At 23.3% G+C, this 22,995-nt stretch overlaps 2 protein-coding genes across 7 annotated transcripts in view; both read left to right on the top strand.

Annotated features, from left to right (window-relative positions):
- LOC111629644 (catenin delta-2-like) overlaps positions 1-4,284 on the top strand; it is a 67,461-nt gene extending 63,177 nt beyond the window's left edge. Inside the window, exons 7-8 of the mRNA XM_023373529.1 lie at positions 2,758-2,813; positions 4,062-4,284. Of these exons, the coding sequence (XP_023229297.1) occupies positions 2,758-2,813; positions 4,062-4,284 (279 nt within the window). The remainder of the gene's footprint in view (positions 1-2,757; positions 2,814-4,061) is intronic.
- The window catches only part of LOC111629643 (catenin delta-2-like), a 65,903-nt gene continuing 43,625 nt past the window's right edge, over positions 718-22,995 (top strand). For 2 of the 6 annotated variants that reach the window (XR_002757383.1, XM_023373527.1), the window contains exons 1-4: positions 718-1,181; positions 4,062-4,266; positions 8,368-8,548; positions 15,826-16,194. Coding sequence is in view for 5 of the 6 variants with exons in the window: in XM_023373527.1 (XP_023229295.1) it covers positions 8,371-8,548; positions 15,826-16,194 (547 nt within the window). In the remaining variant the exon portion in view is untranslated. Of the gene's footprint in view, positions 1,182-4,061; positions 4,267-8,367; positions 8,549-14,311; positions 14,582-15,825; positions 16,195-22,995 lie in introns of those variants that run through there. The other 4 variants (XM_023373526.1, XM_023373524.1, XM_023373525.1 and 1 more) reach the window with 3 other exon arrangements.

Genomic DNA, 22,995 nt, shown 5'->3' with positions numbered 1-22,995 from the left:
ATATAATTATATATATATTTAATAAATAAGTTAATATTTTAAGTTTAAAATTCAGTTTGCTCTTCTATTATCATTTTGAAGAGTTTTATTATTTAAGATGGACATTGAATTTAAAACTAAAATGTTTCTTTCCTATCTATAATAAATAATTTGATGTTCTCATAAATTGTAGTAAACATCATTAAAATTGTTCAGGTAAGAATTAATGCTAAATTTTTTCTTTTGCTGCTTTTTTTTATTATTTAATCTGATGAAAATAAAACATAAAACAGTAGTCCCTACTATTGAAATAAAGCTTTGTAGTAATCTCAAAGTTTTTTTAATGTTTACATTACTTTAGATTACATATCTGTCATTGTTGTTATTTAATTAAATATATTCAATGCAGTATATGTATATATACATAGCATATTTTTTTTTAAAGAAAATCTAGTTATTTTAAAATCAATATATGATTTTAGAATGAAATAATGCTTGTTACAAGTTAGCTTTTTAGTTTAAAGTGTTAATGTACAATGGGATTATTATTTTCAATATTTTAAAGTATTCTTTATTTTTATAATAATTTTTTCTGTAATGTTGTTGAAAATATATGGATAAACATTTATGAATTATAATATACATAAATAAATTATTTTTATATAAATATTTTAAAAGATTTCTAAGAAAGATTTTAGTAATATCAGAGAAAATGAGTGTTTACTATATGTAAATAAAAATAAATGTAATAAACAGTAATTGATTTTAATGTTTTTTCAAATTTAAGATGAAAAAATTGATGCATATCTAAACATTATAGTGCACTTGCTAAACATCATATATTATGATTTTATTAAGCTGATGATTTTTTGCACAATGTTTGCTAAAAGTAGAAAGCTTTATTTCATAAAGATCTTTTATTCATTATATAAAATTTATGAAAATTAATTTGGTAGTTGGAATGCTGCAGTTTGCAAAGTATAGATTAAGTAGTATTATATTTTATCATATATTTGCAGTACAAAAATTAATTTGCTGCCTTTAGTTCATTTCAATTTGTTATTAGTAGTTGAATGATGATTGCACCAGATAATAGTGTAAGGAGCAAAGCAGATTTGACTTTGTTCATTTGCAGATTTCTTATTTCTTTTATTTAGGCGATACTATTCAGATCGTGGTTCAGAAATAATCCATCATTACATGTAGGTACAATTTTTGGATTGCCTGATTGTTTTTTTTTCTTTTTATTAAATACAAATTTAATTTTTATAATGTTTATGTAGCTTATAAAATTTAGCTTTAATTATAATAAGCCATTTTCTTTGCATGTGTGTGAATTTTTATTTTATGTTTAAATATTTCCGTTTTGTCATCTTATTGTTTAGCTAATTCAAAATTAATTGCATATATTTAAAATTTGCTCATGAAATAAAATTATATAAGGAAATCAAAAAAAAATTTTTTTGATATAGCATCAATGAATCCATATAATCATTTTTGTTTAAATATAATTTTAAACCATCATTCATAAAATAAAAAAATATTCGTATAATTATAATTACACAATAGTAAATGTAATAATAAAAAATTATTATGAGAATATCATTTCAAAGTTTGAAATACATATTTTGTTTTTAAAACAAAACTGTTTAATTCAGACAATTTAGTATTTTTTTAGTATTTGTTTCCTTTAAATTTAAAATTTGGATATAAATTCTAAATTTACCTTCAAATTCCAATTTTGAACACATTTAAAAGTTTTAATTAATCTATTTTATTGTTTTTAATGTTAAACATAATGTTGCAAATATGTATTAATTAACAGAATAAGTACAGTTATAATTAATAAATTACTCTTATGTAAAATTTGAATAATAATAAATATAATATTTTGAATTTATACTGTAAACTTTATAATTTATTAATAGAACTATAATTAAATTTTAAGGTTTGATGCATTTATTATTTGAATTATGGAAAAATTATTGTTATAAATGATGCTATATTTACATATAAAAGCTTTGTTTTGATAGCAAAAATTTTCTTTTTTAATAGTAGTATAGTAAATTTTAATAGGAATACAATTTAATATTTAAATTTTGAAAAGGTTTTTAATAGAATTTCATTGTTATTTAATTTAGGAGAAATTGATATTTCCAAATCATCTTATAATATTCAAATTTGGTTAAATATTTAAATGCAACATCTGCAAAAATTTTTAACAAAGTAATTACGATATTTGAAATTTCAAAATTTTATTAAAATAATTACAAATTTTTAAATAAAAATTTAATCTTACAATTATTTTCATAGACATTAAAATTTCTTCATTATCTTATACAGTTAAGTAAGAACTTTATGATACATATTAATAACAATAATAGAAATTATAAGAATGGCTTCACAATATCAAGTTTTTATAGTTGATTACATACCATTATTAACTTAATAAAATAAAAATTTTTGTATTGTTAGATATTAAAGGTTTACATTAAAAATTAATCCACAAAATTGAAACTAATAATTGAAAATAGAATTTAATAAAAATTTGAAAAGCTTATGATTGTTGATATATTTTTGTAACAGTAATTAATTTAATTTTATTTATAAGCAGTCAAGCTGTCAAACAGATGGATAAATGATATAATCAAATTAAAAGAAACAGTAAAAATATTGATAGAAATATAATTACTTCTTAAAGTTTAAATATAAAAAATATCATTTAATGTAATTCTGTAATAAATAGTTAACAGTTGAATTGTCATGATATTCATGTAGCAACAAAATAAAAGGAATCAAAATTTACCATATGGAAAAATATGTTTTGAATTAGAGTAAACCCTTGAATTAACAGTTTCCAATTTAATGGGCAAAAATTGGTCCTGTAGGAAACATTTAAAATCATTTTTATTCACAAATAGTGATACTAAAAAGTTGGAACAATGAGTCAGAGTGTAAATTATTCAATGTATTGGAAATAATATTTTATTCATACTTAGGCATCATAATAACATTTTAACACATCTTGCACATTTCAAGTTTGTTATTAATATATGTTTTTAAAACACATTCAATTTAATAGATTTTTAGCAATAGCAGAATCCATTTCCTCCAATTAATCCATTAAATTGAGTATTTACTATACTGTACTTGCATTCTGATTTACTGAATGTCTATTATTACTTATTGTAATATACAATATTTTTCTGCTTTTAATTGAAGAATGTTAACAATAGTTTTTGCAAACTCAAAAATTTATTATTTAGCTTATATCATATCTAGTACATCTTAAAATTGTTTATGAAAATTTTTGTTTGTTTTTTAACTTAAAAAACTAAAAATGGATATTGTACAACCTTATCATAGAATAATAGAATGATATTTAACTAAATAAATAGATAATTATACTATCAAAATTAAAGTACTATTTAATATATTTTATTTAATATATAATTTTAGAAAAATCTGATCATCTATAATTTCCTTTGTTATGAATTTTAAAACTATATATGAACTAATTAATTTGAAATTAGATTTAATTGAAGTTAACAGTATAAATTTTTTGAAATTATCCTTTCTTTTACTAATGTAAACTATTATGAATTATTGCTGTACTGTTTAGAAAGAGTTTATTTCAAAATTATTTTTTGATATATTTTTTGTAGTTTAGTACTGTATTTATAATTTTAATTTTTTTTGTATATTAATTATATAATTTAAAATTTAACCAATTGTAATATATTTTTAATTTAATTTATAAGCTAACTAGATTCATTGAATACTATTTTATCATCATAATGCTTCTCCTATAAATAATTCATAACTTAAACTATTTCTTTAATCTTCTATAAAATTTGTTTTTAATTAAATATTGAATGTCTTGTAATATCCAGAAATGTCTGAATTAAACAGCAAGCTACTTTATTACATATTTTATCAGGAAATAATACAATGTTTAAAATTTTAAACATACTCATAATCAATAAACTTATTTTGACTTACACAGGGGTTGAATATTAACTGGATTAAAGTGTATTTTAAAATATTTTAACAGTTTTTACTATTTTTTTTTGATTTCACAGTCCATATACAGATGCATATTATAGTCAGGAAGGAATTCAGCCTCCTACACAAGAGACTTATGGTGTTGGCTACCAGCCAACTGCCACACCCACCAATGGTCACCATGGAGATGGCAACATCTCTCCTACATCTTCCCAGTTGTCAGTGCCAGGCGAAAATGCCACATTGATCAATCGCACCACCCCACAGCCAAAAACACAGCAGGTATATAAAAGTTACTAACAATGATTTATATAAGAAATAATCTACTTATTATCTTTTAATATTTTTATATGGTTTCAATACTGTAGTTTTGACACTAATAAATAGTGGCAAATCAATAATTATTATTATTCAAATAAACAAAGAAAAAACAAAATATGATTGTAATTATAGATTAAATAGAATATAAAAAATCAAAAAAGTTTTATTAATTCACATAATTTATAATTACCATTTATAAATCTTTGTACAGTACATGATTATTAGAACAACATGAAATGTGTAACAAATTATATCTATTTCCACAATAAAAATGTTTATTTTTAATTTTTACAATTAATAACTTCATAATTAATTAGAATTTATTTTAATGTCATTTTTATGAAGATCTGATTGATAAATTGTGAACATAAAGCAAATAAAAATCATAAAAATATCTGTTCATTCTTATTGATAATTATAATAAGTTCTTAATGTCAATAAAATAATATATTAATGTATAGATAAAAATATTTCTCAGAGTTAAATATTAAAAATTTATTACAATCAAATTTTGGTATAATTTTATATTCTAAAAACTACAGTTTTATTCTAAGTAAAAATTTAAATTGTTTGATTAATTTTTCTTAATTTTGATAAACAGTAGGTAATTTATTGTAATTTTATGAGTACAGTTATGCTGTCTATAGTTTTTAGTAAACAATGTTGATTTTTTGTTATTGATCTTGCATTATTAAAATTAATTCAATTCTATTTGCTTTATTTTTGAATAAGTATTTTATAAATTCATAGAGATTTTATTCTTTTTGCATTTTACTCCTCAAACCACTACTTTTTGGATAATCTTCAAGAGGATTTTTTTGAATAATTGTCAATGTTATTCTGACCTGTTTGCTGAACCATTTATATTATTCACTTATCAAGAAATAACTAGGAAAGCTGCACAATTGACCTTTACAATAATACAATAATGCAAGGCTATGTATAAATCAAATGAATTACATTTAGCTAATTTACAATGGAATTGCTGCTGCAGCTTTAGTATTTGCTTGACTTAACATTCAATGACTTCAGTTGGTTTTCAAAATGAAAAACTTTATTGTGAGAAATACCTGTTTTACTCTTTTAATGAGATAAAAGGTACTATAAATAAATAGATAAAAGGCAATCTAGAAAACTTATTTGAAAAGTTTTTGGTATTGATAAAAATGTATAATTCTTAAAGGAGAATGCATTGAAAATATGCATTATAATGTTGATGAAATATAAATAAATAACAAATTTTATGCAAATTCCCAGGAGATATGTAAGGAACTTAAAATGTATACTGTACTTATTACCTTCTATCATCAGAATCTAACAAAAACTAAAAATGGAAAATCTAAAATACAAAAGAAGTTAAGGAAAGAATTGAATATAAATATTAGATAAAANAAATTTATCAACTCCAAATTTCTGGTCAGATATTTAATGTGAGTTAGTTAAAACTAGTTAAACAAGATTTATCAATATTTTTATTCACTTTTTAATATTTATCAGAAAAATAACAGTACATAAGTGAAAATAAAATAATAAATGTAAGTATAATGGAAATATTTCATTTAATGGGAAATCTTCTGTGATGATATTTTTTTCTATTTGAGGTTTGTAATTAGTGGCCTTTGTGATTTTTCACAGCAGCTTTAGGATCTTGCATTCACATTACATATGTAAAGTTTTGAAATTTATCAAATATTGTCTTATAATTTATAAAAACCTAATAGTTTCTAAACTTTCAATGTGGGTTACCTTGAAATTGCCACATGGATCACAGGTTCACCATTACTGCTCTAGTATAAATATTATATATATAATATTTATAAAAATATCATATATATTTAATATACATATTTACATAAGTAAGTGATATAAATATTTACATTATAAATAAATAAACATATTTATTTATTTATTTAGATTATGAGATTACTATGAATTTAGAAACTATATTATATATAAGAATGAAAATACATAAAATTCAAATGAAAAATAAATATATGTATATACAGTAGAAAATCGATTATCTGAACTTGATGGGACCAGGATCTTTTGGATAAACAAAATTTTGGATAATCCAGAAACTCATTTGTTTTTTATATTTTGAGTACAACATCAGGCACTATGTATTTAAAGTTTTTCATGAAAATAAATACTGTAATGCAATTACTGTATTTGAAAATAAATTAATTTACTCAAAATCGAATGCAATTTTAAATATGACCTACTTTTGAGGCACTACAATCAGCAGATGATGATGTGATTTCCAGTTACATGGAGAATTTGGTCTCTGTGTATTATATTCTGTGTTAAATTATGTACAGTGCTACATGTTTTGGTTTTTTTCTTTTTTGAAAACTGTTTTGGATAATCAACTTTCCACTGTATTTTTTTTGCTATTTAATAAAAAATACTTTGAACACTAAAAGTTTGTGCATTTTAGTGATTTACATATACTGTTAAAATGATAAAATTTAAATGACAAAACTAAAATATAACAAAAATGAATATTTAAGTAATGATAAGATTTTGGAACTTGAATTGTCAATTACGTCAGTGACAAGAGAAATATATCTGAAATTTATGTACATTGTGGTCTGTATTACATTTAAAAATATGATAGTATTAGGAAGTTTGTCATTAAAGTAGAATATAATTATTCCAAAGTAATCAATCAAACTAGAAAGCAATAATCACAAACTAATCATTCCACACTATTTGATATGCGTGCTTAGGATAGCTTTATAACATTATTCAGAAGCATACTTTAAAGTATACATATATTGTTATTGAAAACATGCATAATTATTTGCTCATTACATTATAAAATTATATATTCAATCACGACAAAAGTAAGTTTGTTTTTGAATATAATCTGTAATTACATTACAATTTACATTAAGAAAAGTGCAGTCTATTATGTGTTATTCTGAAATCTATTGTTATTTAACATTTAATTTGTGATGTAGTAGGAAAAATGATCTATCATTTTGCAAGCAAAATTATATTATTTTTATTAATCAAATATTTAAACATGTAATAATAAAATATTTTTTATATTTTTACTAATATAGTGTAAAATAATTTTTTGTTATAATAAGTTAACAAAAAAAAAACTATTAGTAGAAATATGTAAATACAATCCAATTATTTTGTTTGTAATTACTAAGTAAAGATATTGATAAAATATTCATAAATATGATTTGAAAAACTCACAAATTTTTTGTATTAATTTATATACAATTAATATCTATTTACACCATTATCATTATTTATAGAATTCTTAATATTTTTCTTTAGACAAAATATTACTAATTCAAAATATAATTTTAAATCTTTACCAGTATAATGACACAGTTTAAGATGTTGATTTTTATTTTCTACCTCATAAATTTAAATCTTTCTTCTGATATGTATGTTTGCCAGTTTTTAATGGGAAAATTATTAAGAGAGGAAGCTGTATTTACAATGGTTTATGATATTGCACTTAAATAAATTTCTCTTAATAACTATAAAAATTAAACAATACTATACATTTATAAAAGAGAGATAACAACTCTATGTAAATTATTATTTGTGTATAGGTATTCTGTGTTTTCATATCATTAAACAAGAAAAAAATGGAAACTTATTTCAAATTTATATTATTATATCATTTAAATAACTCATTTAGTTCATTTTGTCTTTTTTTTTTCTCTTTCATTATTGCAATTATTTTTTCAAAATATTGGTGTTTAATTAATTAGATTATTGTATCTTTTACTTAAACATAATAGAATTAAATTTAAATAAATTACAGTAAATTTAATTAAAACAAAATTAATTCTAAAACAGTATTAGTTGAAAAAAATGCAAAAAATTTACTTTAATCAAGATTACGTAATTAAGATTATTTTATTTTTTTAAACATTATAAATTAATTAAAAATTATTATTATTATTATAAATTATAAATATTAGAACAATGTTAGTTTATAATTGTCAGAAGTTTGGTTTAGATTACATTTTATTTGTAATTGAAATATGTTCAATAACAGTTCTAAGTGAAATTATTTTTTGAAATTCTTAGCCAATGAAGACAGTTCCAAAAATTATTCCACCTCGCCATATTGGCCCCGAAGGACAAGCTGTTGAATATCCTCCTTATAGTGCTGCTCCACCTTTACCACCTTCCACAAGCAGTGGATATGGTACTTATGGTTACACTGTTCCTGCAAATGTTCCACATGACTACAATACTTATAATTCAGGTAAAATTCATGTTAACTTAAATTACTGTACTTTTGTTTTGATTTTAAACTTTGTTATTATACATTGTGTAGAGCAATTAAAATGATAAATTTAGGAGTTTTACATTTATTTATTTTTTCAAATTTAATATAAAGTAATAGATATGCATAAACATAGGAATAGATGGCCAGGAGTGCCATGTATCCACCAACCTAGTTCATGAGTCTGGCACTTCCATTTTTATAATTGGGTGTATGTCATGTCCAAAATAAATGTTTTCACTGTTTACTTTTAGCATATTGTTGCCTGTAGGATAAAAGAAACTTTAATTTCGTAATTATATGTTGCAAAAATTATGTTCAGTTGGAAGCTAGGATAAGCAGTTGTATGTAGGCAACTGTGAAAGTCTATGTTGTTTAATAAAGGAATCAATTTACTGTAATATGAGTACATTAATTTTTGTAAATGGAACTGGATAGAATTTCATCAATAAATTAAAACAAAAACAAAGATTCTTGTCATTTCTCTTTAAGAAGTTTAACATTCACCTTTTTATGGATTGCATTTAAGAGAGCAAATCTCTTATAATCCTCTGCTATTTCTAAGTAAATACTCTTGTACAGTGATGGCAAATGTTTTTCTAAAGGTGGATCAAATTGAATTAGAAATTTATCAACTCCAAATTTCTGGTCAGATATTTAATGTGAGTTAGTTAAAACTAGTTAAACAAGATTTATCAATATTTTTATTCACTTTTTAATATTTATCAGAAAAATAACAGTACATAAGTGAAAATAAAATAATAAATGTAAGTATAATGGAAATATTTCATTTAATGGGAAATCTTCTGTGATGATATTTTTTTCTATTTGAGGTTTGTAATTAGTGGCCTTTGTGATTTTTCACAGCAGCTTTAGGATCTTGCATTCACATTACATATGTAAAGTTTTGAAATTTATCAAATATTGTCTTATAATTTATAAAAACCTAATAGTTTCTAAACTTTCAATGTGGGTTACCTTGAAATTGCCACATGGATCACAGGTTCACCATTACTGCTCTAGTATAAATATTATATATATAATATTTATAAAAATATCATATATATTTAATATACATATTTACATAAGTAAGTGATATAAATATTTACATTATAAATAAATAAACATATTTATTTATTTATTTAGATTATGAGATTACTATGAATTTAGAAACTATATTATATATAAGAATGAAAATACATAAAATTCAAATGAAAAATAAATATATGTATATACAGTAGAAAATCGATTATCTGAACTTGATGGGACCAGGATCTTTTGGATAAACAAAATTTTGGATAATCCAGAAACTCATTTGTTTTTTATATTTTGAGTACAACATCAGGCACTATGTATTTAAAGTTTTTCATGAAAATAAATACTGTAATGCAATTACTGTATTTGAAAATAAATTAATTTACTCAAAATCGAATGCAATTTTAAATATGACCTACTTTTGAGGCACTACAATCAGCAGATGATGATGTGATTTCCAGTTACATGGAGAATTTGGTCTCTGTGTATTATATTCTGTGTTAAATTATGTACAGTGCTACATGTTTTGGTTTTTTTCTTTTTTGAAAACTGTTTTGGATAATCAACTTTCCACTGTATTTTTTTTGCTATTTAATAAAAAATACTTTGAACATATTTAAAAATAAATATGAATGTCATCTGTAATTAAAACGTTTTTTTTTTTATGTTTATTTCATAAAGATCTTTTATTCATTATATAAAATTTATGAAAATTAATTTGGTAGTTGGAATGCTGCAGTTTGCAAAGTATAGATTAAGTAGTATTATATTTTATCATATATTTGCAGTACAAAAATTAATTTGCTGCCTTTAGTTCATTTCAATTTGTTATTAGTAGTTGAATGATGATTGCACCAGATAATAGTGTAAGGAGCAAAGCAGATTTGACTTTGTTCATTTGCAGATTTCTTATTTCTTTTATTTAGGCGATACTATTCAGATCGTGGTTCAGAAATAATCCATCATTACATGTAGGTACAATTTTTGGATTGCCTGATTGTTTTTTTTTCTTTTTATTAAATACAAATTTAATTTTTATAATGTTTATGTAGCTTATAAAATTTAGCTTTAATTATAATAAGCCATTTTCTTTGCATGTGTGTGAATTTTTATTTTATGTTTAAATATTTCCGTTTTGTCATCTTATTGTTTAGCTAATTCAAAATTAATTGCATATATTTAAAATTTGCTCATGAAATAAAATTATATAAGGAAATCAAAAAAAANATTTAAAAATTATATATTATACATTATATTATATATTTTAAAACATCATATCTATCACATGAAAACTAACATTATTAGAGAATTTCAATCACATTTTCCAGTTTATCATTACAGAAAATGCAGGAATACTATGACGTTGTCACATATTTTTATTTACCAAACCTAAAAGTACTGAAAACTTTTTATTACATAAAAATAAATATTTTAAGTATTGTTTCAATATCAATCCACTCTAGCACTATCCTTTATAACAGAATTTTTTATTAATGTAAAATATACAAAATTTTTACTTAGTAATTAAAATAAACAATTAAAAATATGTCAGTTTTTAGCCAATACACTTAAAGTCACATCCACAAAGTATGGTATTATCTGGTCTGTGGCATTAAACAAATTTTGCTTAATATCACAACTGATGATAAAAACTGAAATTTTTTTGATTTTTTTTATAGTACTATAATAGCTTTATATCAAAGTAATTTTTAAAAAAAATTTTTACAACCATTTGTCAAGTGTTATTAGCCTTGTTTTAATTGCATTTTTTAAAATTTTATACTGCATTTGCCATTCCAACTGGGTAAAATGTTGTTAACCTTGCTTTTTACATTTGACAAAAATGTTCGTAGAATATTTAAACTTTTGTGCTTTCACATGTAAAATCTTACCACCAATTGGAATATTAGTTGCCATATCCCTAACAAACCATTGATGTAATACAGTATCAACATCTATCTTATTATGATATTGTCTTTTTTATATTAGCTTAGCTTGAAATAGCTATTTCGCAAAGTTGTTGTTTAGATTTGTAAATCTTGCTTACAGTTGATGGATCAACAGAAAATATTTTTGTGACAGTGGAAAATGTTTGTTTAGGAGGTCCATCACAAGAATCAATGATATCCAACTTCTTTATTACACTTAATTTAGTATGTTTTTGGTTTTTACTATCAGATTTTTTCAAATGTTGTAGTCATATCAAATATATTCAAAGTGGTCAAGTTTTATACTTAACATTTAATGAAAAGATCTAATTACAAAGATAAAACAGAAAAGAAAGACATTTGCCATACATACATAATCAACTCTAACCTTAGTTTGACTTGCATTATGACCCATTCAATTCCATGTGCTAATTTGGTCATATGACTTATAATCTTATGTGGGATATATTTTTAAATTTAGTAAAATGAAAAAATGCAAAAATTTTTGCTGTATTAATGGTAATTATCAGAAACCAGAAACAAAAAGTCAAAATAATTTTATGATGTAAAGTGAAATCTGAATATTAAACAAAATATTAACTAGTTAAATTTACATTATTTATATATAAAATGACAAATATATAATGGATTTTGAAAAATTTTGATAAAGCAATTATTGCCATTAGGCAAGATTATAATATGCAAGTTCATCTGTGTATATATGAGTTACTAATAACATTGAAAACTCTATTGTGACTGATTTTATATCACAGATATGGTATTAAGTGAATCTAATAATGAGTTTTATTAAACTAAATTCAAATATTAATATTTAATGCAGAAATATTAAGAACACAAAATTTTTAAAAGACACTATTATAATTTTAAAAAATTATATATTTCTGTTAACACATAGTTTGCCTTTTGTAAAACACAACTTTAGTTAATTTTCTGTTATATTTTACTTAGAAGAACTCTTGAATTTCCAGCAATAACAGTTAGCATATTTAGATACTATTTTTCCTGTGACAGAAGTGTTCTGATTAAAATGTTTATCCTCATATTCATCACTGCCAGTACCAAAATTCTCAGGAAAGTCTAAAATATGTAGTTTTAGAAATATGTTATAATCCATGCTTTATATGACTTTTAAAATTGTACACTATTTCGTAATAGTTTTATATTTCCCAAAAAAGTTTTTGAAAGATTAACATGCATGAGTTTCCACTTCAGTCAACAGATTGTTTATCATTCATTAACTTTCTTTATTTTAGGAGTTTAAATATACCTCTGATTTTAGCATCACTCAGCTTGATTTAGACTTAGACTTTTAGACTTCAAATATATAAATATAGCAACAGTTTAATCCATTGTTGTGACAGAAGTTTTCATCAGATAGCTTGATTTGTATGCAAATAGATAAACTTTTCAAGGATTAACCAGTAGTCCACATATGTTATTCTTTCCTGAGATGAATGATTATTATTTTGCTTTTTTGTACATAATTCATTTTTTGGGTCTATTATTCTTTTCAGAGAAAACAATAATACTTCAAATACCCAAGATGTAAGCTGAGTAAAATAGCAATTGCTTTTAAGTTTTCACAAATATGCTAGAAATACTTCCTCAATAATATACAAAATCTTTATATTATCTTATCATGTATGCACTATTACATATTTAAAAATTATATATTATACATTATATTATATATTTTAAAACATCATATCTATCACATGAAAACTAACATTATTAGAGAATTTCAATCACATTTTCCAGTTTATCATTACAGAAAATGCAGGAATACTATGACGTTGTCACATATTTTTATTTACCAATGTAATTGCCATATAAATTTAGATAAAGTGTAAATTAAAAATCTTTTGTGAAATAAATTTGATTTCATCTTTTCCTTTTTATAAAAAAGTTATGAATATTTTATTGATAATTGTTGTAATAATAATAGCCATTAAAATAATATTAATACTTTTTAATAGCTGTTGGATAATAGAACTTGCTTCAACAACTGACATGAAAACCAAGTAAATAACTTTTAAATCATTGAACAAATTCAGTAATAAATGCAATCAATCATTATTTGATCAAACTCAATTGCTAAAAAATTTTTAATTTAGTGCTAGTTTATAAAAAAACATACAAATTTTTTATAAACTAGTCATTAAAGCAGTGCACTCTGCATCTATTGTATTGGAGATAGAAAAGGTGGAAATTTCTAAAAGAAAAATGAAAAACTGTTGCCTATATGCTAGGGATGCTAATGCACTTCCAACAGCATGGAAATATATAATAGAAAAAAGAATGAGACTTAAAAACCCTTAAATCATGTTTCTTTCTAGTTAGCTTTGTTTACTACGATTTATTTGTTTATTTATTATTTATTTTATTTATTTAATATACACACTTTCAATTTATTTTTAAATTAAATTATTTTTTGAATTTTAAAAATGTAAAATATTTGAAAATGGTATGTTCCATTTTGAAACATTTATAATATTAAACCTGACGATGGCCTATATTAAATAGGTTGAAAACATTTGTAAAAATAAGAGAATTTTAAGCTCAGCAAAATTAAGTGTTGGTGAAACTGAAGTGAATTATTTGCTGAGAAAGCAGTGGATAGATAATTTCAAATTTTTAATTGCAAAAATTTTACATTCTTAATTTACTTTCTGCAGTATGAAGCATAAATTAAAATTCATTTGATATGAATTTGGTAATTTAATCAATAATACAAATAAATAATTGCCAGTATAGATAAAATATAAATTTGAATATTAAGCACTCATTTTTTCCTGTTAAACTATCTTCAATCAATTCTAAATTTATACAGTAAAATGTTGCATTCTGTAACAGAAAATAAAACATTCTACAATGTTTTGAGAATTGCATATGTATATATAATTTTGAAAATCACATGAACAAATCTCCAAATGCAATATACTAAATTGAGCATACTTATAGACTTTCAGAAAATGAAAATGGTTATTATTTGTCATAACAATGACTTTTAAAATGCAAATAAAAGAAGGTAAACATTTTTATTATTAATATGCTATATGGATTCTTTTCAAAAAATTTAATTATGTAACATGATTTTAATGACAAAATTTATTATTAGTATTTTATTGTTTTTTATTAATTAATTTTATATCACAGATATGGTATTAAGTGAATCTAATAATGAGTTTTATTAAACTAAATTCAAATATTAATATTTAATGCAGAAATATTAAGAACACAAAATTTTTAAAAGACACTATTATAATTTTAAAAAATTATATATTTCTGTTAACACATAGTTTGCCTTTTGTAAAACACAACTTTAGTTAATTTTCTGTTATATTTTACTTAGAAGAACTCTTGAATTTCCAGCAATAACAGTTAGCATATTTAGATACTATTTTTCCTGTGACAGAAGTGTTCTGATTAAAATGTTTATCCTCATATTCATNATCCATGTATATATATATATATATATAATGTATTTTTATTTCTATTTAATATTTAATAAATATCAGTTTTATTTCATTATTCATGTGTTTTTATTACCATGTGGATATTACTGTATTTTAATATTTAATGATAACATAATGACATTATTCTAATAATTAAAATTATTGATGTTTTGGATACATTAAAGTACAGTATGCCAAAATCTTTAATTCTTAATATATATATAATCTAGATATGATTTAAGCTTTTAAATTTAAACTTACATTTTTTTTATTTATGTATTGCTCATGCAACAAAACCATTGTAAATGAATTACCATTGTTGTAATTATTAAAATATATATATAATTGGTTAATATGATATTATCATTAAATAATTATCAGATTAAGATATTTCCATCAAATACATGCTTATTTAATACATTATGATATTCTATTAATACATAGGAATATCATTAAAACACTATTTTTTAATGTAGAAAACTAACATTTTTATATAAGTAAGTAGAAATGAATATTTATGAAGTACTTGCTAATATGTTTAAAAACTTCCTACATTATAAATTTTTATGTATTTGTTGTAAAAAAAAAAAATACAAGAATATTTTTCCTTGTCTAGAAAAACTAATGATTTGTCATACTGAAAACCAATTTTAACTATAAAATTATAATACATAAATAATTTTACATACATTGAAATACTATTATAAATGTTTTAATATTTACAAAAGTTTAATTATAAATGGCTTATCTAAGTTTATTATTTGAATTATTGTTTTTATTAATTTTACTAATGTAAATAATTTTTTCAAATGTGTAGGTGTAGGAGGACAACCCCCACCTCCTCCTCCTCAAGGAATCTATCCACCAGATTATAGTACATATGGTAGAACAACTTCACCTAGTGCAAGACCAAACTTTGAAGTTTATCCTCCAAGAATAGGACAAACTTTTCCTGATTATGATTATCATGGTTATCCAGCACAACCTCCATCACCACCCTCAGCATCATCAGAATCTCCCCAACCACGTCGAGCTATGCCACAAGTACCTAGGAGTGGAGAAACAGAATACAATCATCGGCCAGCTGGTTATGATGAATTAGATCCAACTCTTGTCCCATCTAGGCCTGAATATCAAGAAAGGTTTCCAAGTACTCCTTCTCCTGGTCCTGTTTCTGATAGATTTGGTAATCTTTTTATGTATTTTATAAAATAGTTATAATATAATAATTTAAAATCATTTTAAAATAAATTTAACAGTCAACAAAATTTTACAATTTACTAGAATGTTAAATATTAAAAAGAATAATCTCAATTAAAATCTTAAATAGTTATTTATCTACAAAATATTTTAATTGTCAATTTATATTAATTGAAAAAGTACTGTGGTGAGTCCCACAATGTATATTTTATGTTATAATTAACAAACTTATAATTTATATGTATTCTCTCTCTCTGTCCAACTAACTCTATCCTTTCCTATTGTTTGATCCTTTTGACTGTAAAATAACTGTTCTTTGGTGAGTTTTGGGAAAAAGGGAGGATCAACATATGCTACCAAGTATAATGACAATTTTTGGCAAGAGTCGAGAAGAGAAGGTAGCAAGGCATATGGTGAGACAAGAAGCAGAAGGAAGATCTACACTGTGGGGACATAGAAGATTAATGTTCATATTTTGTGATTTGAAGACTGCGAAAGGAGTTGTGTGGACTGCCCATCTCGATAAGGAGAACTACATAGCGAAGTCACTTTTTTTTTTTTTTTTTTTATTAACTGTGGTCAACCTCTTAAGTGCCTAGCTCGCCAAAAGGGAATAAGGGGATCCATACTAAGACCATTTCTTTTTTCTCCCTTCTTTATTCTGACTAATATTAGAGTTAATTTAGGATAAGTCAATTTTAATTAGTACTATAAGAAATTGGAATGAATTGTTCATGCACTGGCCTTGCGAGTCATGATTGTTGGGAGATTAAAAGGAGTATTGTAAGGCAAAGTAAAAGGAAAATAAAATATTATTGTTAACGTATTCATGAAAAAGGTAGTTTGCCTGTGTATTGCTTCCCATTCATTGTGTCCAATTCACCCATATCACTACAGTACTATCATGAAATTTGAATTATTATTTTCTGAGATCAAAATAACATGAAACTAATTAAAATAATTAAACAAAAATGTTAGTTATCTCAACTTTCCTTGATACAGTAAACTCAGAATCATCTAGCCCATGATTATCTAGCCCATTTAGCCATGTTGTAAAATTTTTAGTACATATTATTTACAAAGATATAATTATTTTTACTTTTATTACAGTACAGTATTATTAAGTAATGATATTGTGAAAAAATGAAATTGCGAAAATTTTCATAAAACATATGTTTATTCCACAGATAACGTGACATAGTAATTGCAGGCATCTTAATAACTTACTTTTGATGAAAATTTTGTATTAAAGCATTATCATGTGTACTGTAAAAATTACAGCTGGAAAATAAACTACACATGGGATGCATGATGTGCTTGACTTTGTAGAAAATGCCTTACCTTCAATCTCTTGTGTTATCTGGCTTGACTGTCTGTCACATTAAGCCAGATAATCATGAGTCTACTGTATTAAAAATACTGATAAAATTTTTAAATTTGATATAAAATTTAATTTAAATCATTCAGGAGAAATGTATTTAAATACTAAATAGACAATTTAAAAAAAAATAGAATAAATTTATGTACAAAATAAATTTTATTTTAAATTGGAAGAGGGGGGAAAAAAGAAAAAAAAAATCTCAGTATCTTTAATGTATTCTTTCTGTCAAAGACTATAATATTATTTAAATTATGAAATAAAAACTGAATCTGTTGCCAGTTTATTTATTTTTTCTCTCAGAATAGTGAAATAAATTCAGATAAAAAATTTTTTTATTTATAATATTGGCAAATTTGAAATTTTATTAAGAAAAACACATTATTGTAATTTCAATGTTTGCAGATTTTTTATTGTTTACTTTATTATTATTTTTTTATCTGCATTGTTAAATATTTGAAATTTAAAAACTGTTTCTATTACATTATATCTGTTGTAGCTTTATAGAAAAACTATAATTTTATTTAAAAATAAGAAATCTATTATTGTTTTTTTCTTGCTGTAGATAATATTTTGTAACTTGCTTTTAGAAAAATTATGCCACACCTAACATATATAAAGTTTTTACTTGTAAATAGAAATACTTAGATATAAAATTTTTTTATTTTTGTTGTTTTCATTATATACATTCTCTTTTTATAGCACAGAATTTATGAAATGATCATAATCATATTAAGTATTTATCAAATATTTAAACAATAATATACATTTCAACTACTGAGAATGAAATTGCTATCAATAAGTCTTTTCATGAAGTATCCTGTCATTATTCCTTAATAATATAGTTTTGTTATCTGAACTTGTAAATGGTCAAAATGTAAAAGTATTTTCTACGAGTATTTCAGAAAAAATTGATTAAGACAAATCTACATTTTACATGTCTTAATTCATTCTTTCTGAAATATTCATAAAAGGTACTGATTTTACAATTATTACTGTTCTATCTATCAACTGGAATCAATATAATATTTCATATTTTCTGTTCAATATACTATTGAACCTATTAAATAAACATTTTAGACTTCTCATTTAAATCCCTGGACATTTTTTATTATAATTTTCATAACTTCTCTTTCCAAACAATTTAGAAAGTAAATTAGTGTATTATGGAATGTATTCAGTATCATTTAGCATATGCTTTATTTCTGTTTCTAATTTTGTTATTATAGCTATATATTAAGCTTGTATGTATTTTATTTATATATACTACTTTATATTGAAATATTTATAGTCAAATATTTTGATATATATATATAGTAACAGGATTACATTACTGCATTGTATTTCACATCCATAATTAATTTCTTATATTGTATTCCAATATGCAATATCAACTGTCTTATTTATTTAACTCTCCTTTAATATTAGTAGTTCAATGAAGAATAAAATATGTTAAAATATTCATTTAAATATAATAGGTTATATACAATTTCATCAACATAATCTTCAGTTTATCATTTTCATTTTTCCTACTTAAATTATTTTCATTTATTTCGTTAATTACTATATTGTCATTATTAATGCTTACTGTATTTATAAAAAGAATAAGATTGATTATTATTTTGAATTTAAATTAGTTTGTTTTGTTCTTATGTTGCAAATGTCTCAAGTTGCAACATAAGAAGTGATAGTTGCAATGTTATGAGAAGAAATTATAAAACTCACAAAAAAATGTGTGTGGTTTGTGGTGTTCTTTTTTGAAAAGAAAGCTATTAGCAAGGAAAGCTGTTTTTTTCTTTAAAATACGCATCTATTATTTAATATTCAGTTTATTTGCTGATTGTAATTTTTAAGTTACACTCATCTCTCGATCTTATGGACCACTTTTTGATAGATATCGGAAGCAATGGACAAAATCTGGAGCAGACAATTCAGTTTGAAAGTCCCACTCTCCATGGATGGAATTGTGGCAACACTGGATATAAGCTGCTATTTTGGTAGCTGACCACTAGTTGGTGAACCCTCACTTTGTTTGCATGAGTGGAACCATATGTGCTTCTTATTGCTTCATGGTTTTGTCTTGTTTGTGTGTTCATTTGTTCTTATTTTTCATAATTTTCTTTACTGTGCCTTTAGGAGGAAGAGTAGAAAACCAGAAAAAGGTCAATTCCTCTTTCTTTTGTAATATAATTGTGGATATTAACCACTACAGACTTAGTTTCGGAACTTACAGACAATTGGCAACATTGGACCAGTGTTACTCCTTTTTATCTGTTAAAATGAGGGATGAGTGTACAAATTAAAATTCTGATTTTGCTCTATTTAAAAAAGATTTGAGTATTGAATTAAAATTGTTTAATAATTTTAAAATAATTAAAATATTATTACTTTAATTTAACTGTTTAACATTTCTAGTAACTTTTTTTAGTAATTTAGAAATTTTCTAGTATTTTATTTTTGAGATTCCTTTCCATTCTCTAAAACTCTATATTTTTGATTTATGTTAAATACACTCATTAATGAAACATACTATGCACCAAGAAGGAGACATTGGAATTAAATGAAGCTTTATTAGTGCAAATATAATGTTGATAGTAATAAATGATTACAATATCATAGCAAAGAGACAATTTCTTGTGGAATAATGGTACAATTTAATAAACTCTTAGTACTTTTCGGGACCTCTTCTTGCTTTAGATACTGTGGTGATGTAATTGGGTATAGAGGTATGTAGGCATCTATGCTAATTTGCAACAGATTTTTCCACTTATGTTGCAACCAACATTTCAGATACCTTACACTTGTGGCTGAAGCTGGAGTCCTTCTGGTCCTGCAAATGTTTGACAGGTAACAAATATGCAGCCGAGAAAGTCAAGGAAAGTTGGCAATGTGGTGGAGACGTTCCTGGGAAACCAAAGTTTTGTGTGGCCAAGAATTATCTTGTTGGTAAATGGCTGTTTGCAGCCTTGTCATGAAAGGTAACACATAAGGTTGCAGAATTTCCTGAATACAATACTGTCACATCACTATTAGAAAGAACTGATTTCATATGAAATGAATTTCGTAAAATGGCCAGTCTACTTTCCTTGGCTCAATGAGTGAATTATCTCAAACTCTGTCAGCCATACATAATGTCTTTGACTGTGCTGTGTCATATAAGCATGTCTGGCATTTTAAGACCTCTGAACAACAAACACATAGAAAATTGTGAAAATAGTGAGCCTTTTTATAAGCTAGCTGGGGTAGTGATTTTAAAGTACTGTGGTGGTACCTTGCATGCAATTGGACCACACTGTACACATTTATATACCTGTCTGAGACATAGTTGTGTACCTAGTTTTACAGTAATCAGACAATTCTATCTGGGTGCGTAACTTTTATTGTGAATGAGCATCCATTGATAAACTGTTTTACTGAGAAATGCATTTATTGTAAATTTGAATGACAATTTGTGCTTGTTGGAAAATAATTATTTTTCTACTTACAATATTTTTATTTGTTCTCTCATTGGGAAATACATTTTCAGTGAATAATGACATCTATTATGTAAACTATAAGGTTGTTCATATTATATAAAAGGATTCTTGTGTTTACTGTGATTTCTTCTTACAAAATCATAAAAAATAATGATATTTGAATTACAATTCATTCATTTTAAATCCCACAGTTTAAAGATAAATTGTGTGATTAAAATTATTAAGAGTCTACAAAACATTGGTAGTCACTAATGAATTAATGTTTATTCTAAAAGAACTAAAATTTTTACATTAATGACATGTTTTCTTGAAGTCTTAATTTTTTAAAAACATTATTTCAAATGAACAATAATAAATTCTGGGGAAATTAATTTTAAAAAATTAAAATTTCATTCATGTAAATTTAGGTTTTGGGTATAAACTACAATAATTATGTTTGAAAAAAATATATACGAAATTTTTTTTTTTAGTTAAACATCTGTTTAACATTAAAATTAATTATTTTAATCAAGCATAGCATATATGAATTTTTAGAGTAAGCATTTTTTTTAGAGGTTTAAAATGAAAATTTTATTGATAGAAAAAGTTGATAACTTAATAGATCCATTTAGTTCACTAAGAATTAACAAAATATATAATTAAACTAATTGATTTATTTTTTTAAGTTTCATATTCTGTTGTCATTCATTTGTATCCTATAACTCAAAGAAATTTTCATTTGAAGAATACGTACTCTAGTTTTATGTAGTTTTCTATAATAAATAAACTTTACTGGAAAAAATTTTTATTACAGTTTTAATAGTATTTATTATATAAATGTACTATTGACAATGTTATAATCTTAAATAAATATATCATTCTATCAAGTGTAATTGCTGAAATTTATGACAATTATATAACTTTGTCTCCAGGCACTAAAATTATATAAGTTTTGTTTGTTATATGATAATATTTTAATCTCAAAAATTATCTAAATAATTATTGTCTGCAATTTAATATATTTTTAAAATGACATTTAAGAGTAAAAATTAATATAAAAAGTTATAGAGGTCTTTATCATCAGGAAAGTGCTAGCACTTAAGTTTAAACTAAATAACAATTGAATTTAGTAATATGTTCATATGTCACATGATTTTTTTACTTCTGCTTTAAATTATTTAAATTTTAATTTATATATATATAAAATTATTTTCTCTGAGTTTAGTTATAAAAATTGATTAAATAATCAATTTTGGGAACTTGTAGGATTTTCTTTCAGCATGGAGAAAAATATTGATATTATGATTTAGATCAAATAATTGTCCAATTGATTTACTGAAATCATTATTCCTTAAACTGATATGGTTCTTCTAATGCTATTTTAGTAACTTCATGAGATTAAATAATATACATGTATAAAAAAAAATATAAAAACTCCAACTATTCTAAAATACATGAAACCTTTCAAATAGTATAGCTCCAGCATATGACTTAATGACCCTTTCTAGTTCCTTTTGTTGCATGTGGACTGTAGTTACTTTGGTGTAATGACTATTAAAATAAATTTAATCTTACAAAATATTTTTGCATTGTAAAAGACTTATCATAAAAAAAAAACGTGAAAAATAAAGCAAATCTCAGGAGAGACAATTGCACCTTCTGGCCCCTCCCTGTGGGCACTCTTGCATTTGTCCTGTGATTAGATAACCTATTAGTCTCTTATTGAAAACAAAAATTGAAATATAAAGATATGAATACACAATTTACATTTCAATTTTCTTTTCTTTTTATCTAAAATAATTTTGAAGCCTTAGTACAAAAAAAAGACTCAATAGTAGTATTATCATTTTGTTTAACTTTTGATGAGAGGCAAATTCTTAAAATTTATCTGTTTTGTTTAATAATTTTAAAAAATTAAAATTTCATTCATGTAAATTTAGGTTTTGGGTATAAA

Source organism: Centruroides sculpturatus, unplaced genomic scaffold (genome assembly GCF_000671375.1).
Source record: "Centruroides sculpturatus isolate CEXI.00-Female unplaced genomic scaffold, Cexi_2.0 scaffold640, whole genome shotgun sequence".
Lineage (NCBI taxonomy): Eukaryota > Metazoa > Arthropoda > Arachnida > Scorpiones > Buthidae > Centruroides > Centruroides sculpturatus.
The sequence above is the reverse complement of the archived record's forward strand: the minus strand, read 5'-3'. Positions and strand labels throughout refer to the sequence as shown.